The 8,181-nt window shown below is 48.9% G+C and overlaps 1 protein-coding gene across 1 annotated transcript; it reads right to left on the minus strand.

The window, feature by feature from the left end:
- Positions 1-267: 267 nt before the first annotated feature.
- On the minus strand, positions 268-6,709 carry Fgf23 (fibroblast growth factor 23). The gene is made up of 3 exons (XM_057761451.1): positions 6,499-6,709; positions 2,499-2,602; positions 268-708 (listed from the first exon to the last, which is right to left on the minus strand). Exons 1-3 carry the CDS (start codon positions 6,707-6,709, stop codon positions 268-270), a joined length of 756 nt encoding a protein of 251 aa, XP_057617434.1.
- Positions 6,710-8,181: the final 1,472 nt, after the last annotated feature.

Below are 8,181 nucleotides of genomic sequence, written 5' to 3' on the forward strand. Positions count from 1 at the left end.
AGGCTAGAAGCATCAGATTTCCTTGGTGCTGGTAGTTGTGGGTGCTGAGAACTGTCCTCTGCGTGAGCAGCACAGGATCTTAAGCTCTGAGCCATCTCTCTAGCCTCCCACTGTTGGGTCTTATTCCTAAAGGTAGTGCCTGGCTGGGACCTCGCAGGTGACTCTCAGGCCCAAAGGGAAGGGAGAGAAGCAGGCACCCCAGCCTTCCACCTTGCACGTAGGCTGAGCCGATTGAAGGATGGAGGCTGAGGCCGCCCGGCTGGTGACTTAGGCGAACCTGGGAAAGGGGCGGCAGCGGTCCGCGCCTCCTGAGCCCCCGCGAGCATCCCCGCGGCCTCTGCGCAGTACGCCCAGTGGGTCACTGGCTGCGGGCCCGCCTTCCTCTGCGCTCTGCAGCTCCCGCGAGCAGGATATGGGCATCGGCGTGGCACGGGGCCGCGGCTTGAGCACGTTGAGCGGATCACGCTCGGGAGGGTCCTCGGCACTGCGCGTGTGGCGCCGTGGTCGCGCGGTGTGGAAGCGCAGCAGGGGGACCTCGTTCCTACGCGCCAGGAACTGCGAGAAGGGCGGCGGGTTGGTGCCAGGCTGGAAGGGGCGCTTGGCGCGGCTCAGGCTTACTAGGTAGTGATGCTGCGGCGACAGGTAGACGTCGTAGCCATTCTCCAGAGTCCACTGGAGGAACCTGCAGTTCTCCGGGCTGAAGTGATGCTGTAGGGGAAGGGGAGCACAAGGAGATGAGGATCGCACTGTTCCGTTAAGGGGTACTGCTCAGCCCAGCCCCTCACCTCCCTCTTAAGAAAGGCTGTCCGAGACCTGAACTTGGCCCTAGCTTCAGGAAAGTGGCCGCCGTAAGAACCCTGGAGAGCACTGCAGGAAAGACCTTGATCTGGAGTCCAGCTTGCTGGAGCAGGGAGCAGGGCTCAGAAAGAGTTGATGACACTCCTTTTTTTTTTTTTTTTTTTTTTTGTATTTTCGAGACAGGGTTTCTCCGTTCCTGTCCTGGAACTAGCTCTTGTAGACCAGGCTGGCCTCGAACTCACAGAGATCCGCCTGCCTCTGCCTCCCGAGTGCTGGGATTAAAGGCATGCGCCACCACCGCCCGGCTGACACTCCTCTTGTTCGGTGTCCGCGAGAATTAAACATTCACATTCTCATTCATAGCCATTCATTCTCTCTGTTTATGTCTCCATCTCTCTTGACTGTCTTCAGGGGGACTAGGCTAACATTCATAGTCTCCAGCCCCTCCTCCTTTGCTCCCTGTCTCCCCCTTCCTGGGAATTGACTAGGGTTTCCGTATAGGCCAGGCAAGTGCCTTACCACTGACCTACAGTCCCAGGCCCTTTTCTACTTTTTTCATTTTGAGGCAGAGACTCATAGTTCAGGCTGGGCTTGAACTCTGCTGTGCACCCCAGGAAGACCCTTGAACTTTCAATCCTCCTGCCTCAGCCAACCGAGTAGCTTTGATGACGGCTTGGGCCACTTGGCCTGGATGGAAGGAGGTTGTGGCTTGTCTCTGCCTAGAGACTGTAACTGGGATGGATTTTGAAGGGTCAAATATACATGAAGGTACTGACACCAAGACATAGTGTAGACTGAAGATCAGGGACTTGAACTTGCTAGCAGATAGTCTGGGTTTGAACCTCATTCTCCCATTTGTACTGAGTTTTATAGAGTGTCTACCCCGAGCTTTACATGTTTCCCAGACTGCACAGAGAATTCTAGAGGCGAGGGCTTCCTGTGTGCATAGGTGTCTGTCTACTCTGGACAGATGGTTTTGCAGGTACGCGCACAGCAGTAACTAAACAGAAGACTTCTGCTTCCGGAACTTCATAGTGACATTGATAAGGGATCCTAAATTGGTCCTTCTTCATTCCTACCTCAAAATGATTGGGACTATGCTTTAGCCTTTAGTTTTGAAAAACCTTGATTTACAATCTGAAGGACAGCCATCACCCTGAGGGCACAGGTAATTAATTGGTGGTCTATAGTAGGAGGGAGAGCTTCAGGTAATATGACCCACTTCCGTTTTTCTAAGGGAAGAGACCACAGTTGGGAGCATTGAGAGAACTTACTCAAGGTCACAGTTGGTAGCAGAACTGTGAAGACACCAAGAGTTGTTCACCTTTTCCAATGTATAAATTTAAAATACGAATTGGCATGGTTTTAGAACCTATAACAAACAGGAACTGTGTTCCATGCAAGAGTGCATACCAGGGACAGCAAGACCAGAGACCATTTCCTATTGGGACTGAGTGAAGTGCTTAGTGACAGCAAGTAGTGACCAAGGAACACTCTAAATGGAATCTCTAAAGTTCGAAATATTAACGCCCTGACGAGAAATACAGTGAGGGCTGGAGAGATGGCTCGGCGATTAGGAGTGTGGGCATGCTCCTTTCCCAGAGCTCAGTTCCCACACAGACATAGACTTTAGAACTCACATCCTAGAAAAAGAGATTAAAGTCATTATAAACTGGTGACCAACACAAAAAGAAACTCACCGATCCAAAAATGTTGCCTCTGAGATCCATACAAAGGAACCTTCTAGTCGCGGCTCCTGTTATGACCACGAAGCCGGCATCCTCTGATCTGATCATCAGGGCACCTGAAAGAAAAAAATCTCAGGTCAAAATATGCAGTCACCCCTTCCTGGAAACGCTTTCTGAAAACACCCCCTCCCCATGACACCTCTCTGTCGGGGATGACATCACACAACTCTCTGAACCACCCCCACCCCTACCCCCGCCCGTGACACCTCTCTGTCGGGGATGACATCACACAGCTCTCCAGGTCTAACTGCCCCTCTCATTTCCGGTGACCCCCCACCCCCACATCAATGCACTTCCTCGCCTCCTGCTTTATTGTCTTCCCACACGGGGCACCTTGACTTCCCAATGTCCCCCATCCATGCAGCACACAGATTTCCCTCCGTCTGGATGCTACTTCCCTCTTTGCCTGGCTAATATCTTTTAGAGTTCATGGCAGCAGTTGTGCCCTTCTAAGACGGCTGCTTCTGTGGGAGACGCACATGTGTTCTTTCAAAATGAAGTCTGACTGTGTGTCTCAAATATATAGCTGATTTTATGAAAACTCAGACAGACATAGAAATACAGAAGAATTTCTGTCCTGAGGGCTTTTTGAACCAATTGAGGGAGCTGAGGCGAGTGATTACATTTATTATTTTTTCTTTTCCTTCCTTCCTTCCTTCCTTCCTTCCTTCCTTCCTTCCTTCCTTCCTTCCTTCCTTTTTTCCTTTTCTTTCTGCCCCTCATAAGTACTCTATATGTTTTAAATTCTCAGAAACTGTTATATTGTTAAAAATCATTATCATTGCCGGGCGGTGGTGGCGCACGCCTTTAATCCCAGCACTTGGGAGGCAGAGGCAGGCGGATCTCTGTGAGTTCGAGACCAGCCTGGTCTACAAGAGCTAGTTCCAGGACAGGCTCCAAAACCACAGAGAAACCCTGTCTCGAAAAACCAAAAAAAAAAAAAAAAAAAAAAAAAAAAAAAAATCATTATCATTTAGTAGCTGTTGCCATTTTAATAGTTATTGGAGCATCTTTAAGAGACAAAGAGGGATTTGCACTCAGGGCAGTGACATCTTCCTGCCCTGCATCTGTAGCCTCCGACAGGGAAAGTGTTCACTTGGCCGCACACTGCTAATGTTCACATGCTAAGCCGCACACTGAAGGAAAGGAATGGGCTATTAAGCAAGGGTGATGAGCAACTCTTTCCTGCCATTTCCAAAAAGTGAGCTTACTGGGGAGTGGGAAGCTGGCCTTGTTAATATTAGAAAAAGCTTACCAACCCTGGGGAGGCCCCAAGAGCCTTCCGAGTTCAGGGGAGCTTGGGCGCCATTGGGGCAGATCATCCCATCTCGTTAAGACCAATGACCCGAACACGAGTTGAACACTCAACTCTTAACCAAGAACTTACTACAGCAAAACTTTACATTGAGACAGTAGAAACTGCTGCCTCGTTTTGTCTCCTCAAAGATGTGATGAGAGGCCCTGACCTCCAGGGGCACTGAACACACGTGGTTCAAAGAGGTACATGCAAAGAAGACCATCATACATATGAAATAAAATAAATAAGATTGAAATAAAGCCAAGTTTTGCTATAAATAGCTAATTAATCAGGGGGATTATTATATTAATAATATGTAAAGATAAGAACAAGATAAATATAAAGTCTGTTTTTAGGGAAATACACATAACTGGGTAGTACTTCAGATCCAGGTCCCCACCCCCCAAAAAGGAAAGCTTACATAAGATAAAATCACACACAAAAGCTGAAGTCAGATCAGTTCATTGTACTGCCCCTCAGCCACCACGTCCATTGCTCCAGGCTTCATCCAGCCCCTGTGTCTGTCAGAGCCCGAGGAAAAAGGCCTGCCATTCGGACCGCTTTCAAAGCAGGCTGACATCATACATCCTCCCCCTAGCCAGCCTGGACTGTTCCATACTGACTTCTTGGTCTCTGAAGAGGCTCTTTAGCAAAGGAATTCTATGAGTCTATGTGTCTATTTATAAGCAAATTTCCAATCTCTGAAATCAAAATAGTTTATCCTTATGCCCTGCCCAGCGTTTGAAATCACATGTGGTCTTGCAGCGGAAGTCAGGGCAGTCTTCCAGGGGAGGAGCACAGTGGTACTTCCTAAAAGTTCGATAGTCCGCTGAGAAACGAGAAGTCTATGAAGAACTATATTGTTTGAAGTGACAGGGGCTGGGTGGTCAGGCACCTTGGAGGTCCTGTTTCACAGAGCACAAGCAATGCTGGGGACCCATGAAGTGTACCCGGATTTACTGCAGGTTCTCCCCATCAGGCCCTGACTTCCAAGAGGGAACTCTCGGGTCCTACTTTACCCCCTTGAGTTCTGGACGATGCTTGGTATTTGGAGAGAGCCTTTCTCCTCCTCACCTCACCTACCAGTATAGCCCTTGAACAGGTGTAAGCTGCTGGCTTTGTGTGTGCCTGTATTTAGCTGCTAGATTTAAGGTCTATTGATCATAGCAGAGAGGATGTCATGCATGCAGCAAGGCCACATCCAGAAACTGCGTTCACTTATTACAACAACAGAGGATCACATAATCACTGTAGAAAGTTCTTCAGTGAAATGCAGATCGTTACTACTCTGAATGCTCTAAGTGAACCCAGTTACATCCTCTGAACTCTTCCGGTAACACTTTAGATTTTAGCTTTCATTTCACATGGCTGTCTGTCTTGTCTGCATGTCTGTGCACCACATGTGTGTAGGTTTTGGTTTTTATTTCACGTGTCTTGCTGTCTGGTCTGTGTGTATGTCCGGGCAGCACATTTCTGCAGTGCCATCGGAGGTCAGAATAGGGCATTGGATCTCCTGGAACTGGAGTTATGGATCACTGTAAGCCACTACTTGGTGCTGGACTGAACCTGGGTCCTCTGCAAGAGCAGCAAGTGCTCTTAGCTGCTGAGCCACCTCTCCAGTCCTTGGAATACTTGTTACATGACTGCTAAAATAGAAACCATGTTTGCCAATACCCATCTCTCATCTCTCTATTTTCTATATATCAGCCCTTATGCTCAAAGGGGCTCTCACTTTAATAAATGTAATTGATTGACATTTATGGCTTGTTATCCAATTTTCCATAGACTCTATCTTTAAGAATATTCCAGGTGTTTCTCGGCACCAGGGAGTTCACAACCAGTTCGGTTTGTTAGCCCACATTTTCAACTTCCCAGAGAACCACCAACTCCTACAGGGCTCCCCTGAAGCACCCAGCATACCTGTTGAGTAGATGCATGCAGTCAGACTTGCCAAGGAAACATATCTTAGTGGACTTTCTGTAACACGTGTCCCTTGAGGAGGTTTTGTTTGAAACAGAGTCTCGCTTTGCAGCCCTGTCTAGCCTGGAGCTCACTATGTAGACCAGGCTGGCCCTGCATTGTATTAAGGATGTGCCCGGCTCTTGAGAATGTATCCTAGTCAGAATGCTAGAACTCGGAGTTGAAGAGTCCGTATTTCATCTATTTTAGATCTTGGGATCCTGGAATCTCCCCCACTGTCTCCCACAGTCACATTTTATCATCTGTGGTTCGTCTGGGTTATTCTCTTTGAGACTTGTCTTTCTATCCATTTTCCCTCCACTTCCTAGACAGAAGGAAAGAAAACTGTCTCACATTATTGGAAATGACTTATGGCAGTGATTATTTGAGTTGAGAAAAACCTGTAAGTCCAATTAAGAAGGAGGAAAAACATCTTCCTTTTAGGTTTCTCTCTCTCTCTCTCTCTCTCTCTCTCTCTCTCTCTCTCTCTCTCTCTCACACACACACACACACACACACACACACACACACAGAGAGAGAGAGAGAGAGAGAGAGAGAGAGAGAGAGAGAACACCGTGCACCCAAGAATCTAGAATATTAGCTTCTCCCTCTCATCTAGCTCCAAACTTCCCCCTGCACCCCCGGAGATCAACAACAGGTAGCCTTCCCTCTTTCCATCCTGGAGCCAGTACTCACTGTAGATGGTCTGGTGGGGTGTGCCATCTACATGGCCATCCTTGTGGATCTGTAGGTGATAGCTGTTCCTGGATGTAGCCGTGTACAGGTGAGTCAGGCTGCCCCAATTGGAGCCAAGCAGAGGGGAGGTGTCAGGGTAGGCTCCAACAGTGCCCAGGCTGCAGGCACCACACAGAGCACCCACCAGGAGTCTGAGGCAGGTCCCCAGCATCGCACTGCTCTCTGAGTGGCTAATGCTGAGTTTGAAATCTGACACTCGCAGAGAGCCGGGACCTTTGCTGGCCTTCCTCTCTTCCTAGGAAGAAACTGAGAAGTGAGGTGGGGATCCTGGATTCCCTCCTTTCGGTCCCGGGGCTTTTAAAGGGTAGTGGTATGACATCAAACAGGAAAAACAGCGCTGCCACATCCTCTGTGTTGTAATCGGCCTTTCGAAGAAAAAGCCCAGGCTCCTTAGGCTTGCGGAAGACACGTCGGTTCCAGGCACACACATACAGGCACGCACACGCCCCTCAATTTCAAGCCAGTGCTCCCAAAAGTGAAGAGCGCGTGGGCAAAAGTTATCTATGACCGTGGGTCATCCGTTGACCTGTCCCACTTCCATCAGGAAATGTGAAGGCAGCCAAAAGTCTTTAAAAAAAAATAGCAACACACCAGTCACCCGCCTCCTCAGTAGCTCACCTCCCTTCAGTGTACTGAGTTTGGTTTGCTGAGACCTTTTACCTCCAGTTGCCAAGAATGTGCCCTGAGCTACTCCTGGCTGCTGCATTAGGCAGGTGTCTTGATTGATACAGAGATATATGGTTCCATCACACAAGTGAGACCCCCACACACACATACCTCAGGGTGGGTTGTTAGGTAAGGACAAGAGCTCAACACCCCCATTCCCATTTGCGAAGACTTCAAGACAAGAAGAAAGAAAATAAGATCTTGAGGTCAGCAAAAATGGCAAGGTCTGGCTTCTCAGTTTCCCTCATTTGGATGATGCAGGGACCTAAACTGGCAATTATGGCTTTGCCAATAGGAAGGAAACTCATTTGGAGGATTGGAACGACACTGCTGGCTAAGCAGAGGGGTCTGAGGACAGGAAGCACCCAAGAGCTGAAGGATGGCATCTCCATGGCCAGGATCTGCACATGGGACCTGGCTGTGTGAGTGGGTGTCTTGTGGCAGGCAATGCTCTCAACATACCCTCGGCAGAGGTGCATCCGATGCAGAGGTGGAGGAGTTGGGGGTGTGCGCTAGAACTAACACATAGTCCGTTGGAGGGCAGGCTGCTGTAACAGACACCAGAAAGGCAAGACCACAAGGAGAGAGCTGCTCACTCAACTATCCCAGTTTTCTGAGTGCCTACCATGGAGAGGTATACCATAGGACATCAAAATTCACATAAGAGAGCAAGATGGGACCAATCCAGCCAAGAAAGCAGGTAAAGACAGGTAACCATGGTCTATAGCACTGGTTGAGGCAAGTGGAGATGCCAGTGCCACTTCCAAAAGATCAGAGGCGGGCAGACTGGACGCTGGCTCCCCTAAGCCCTTGGAACAATGCATTAACTCCCACAACCTGTCGGAGCCAAAGTTATGTGACCTACCTCTGGATAAGAAAGAACAGGTAACGAAGAGATCACTTTCCTCCCTAGTAACCCAAGCTTTTTCCCAGGATATATCTTCACGGAATATGTGC

Source organism: Chionomys nivalis, chromosome 1 (assembly GCF_950005125.1).
Source record: "Chionomys nivalis chromosome 1, mChiNiv1.1, whole genome shotgun sequence".
NCBI classification, from domain to species: Eukaryota; Metazoa; Chordata; class Mammalia; order Rodentia; family Cricetidae; genus Chionomys; species Chionomys nivalis.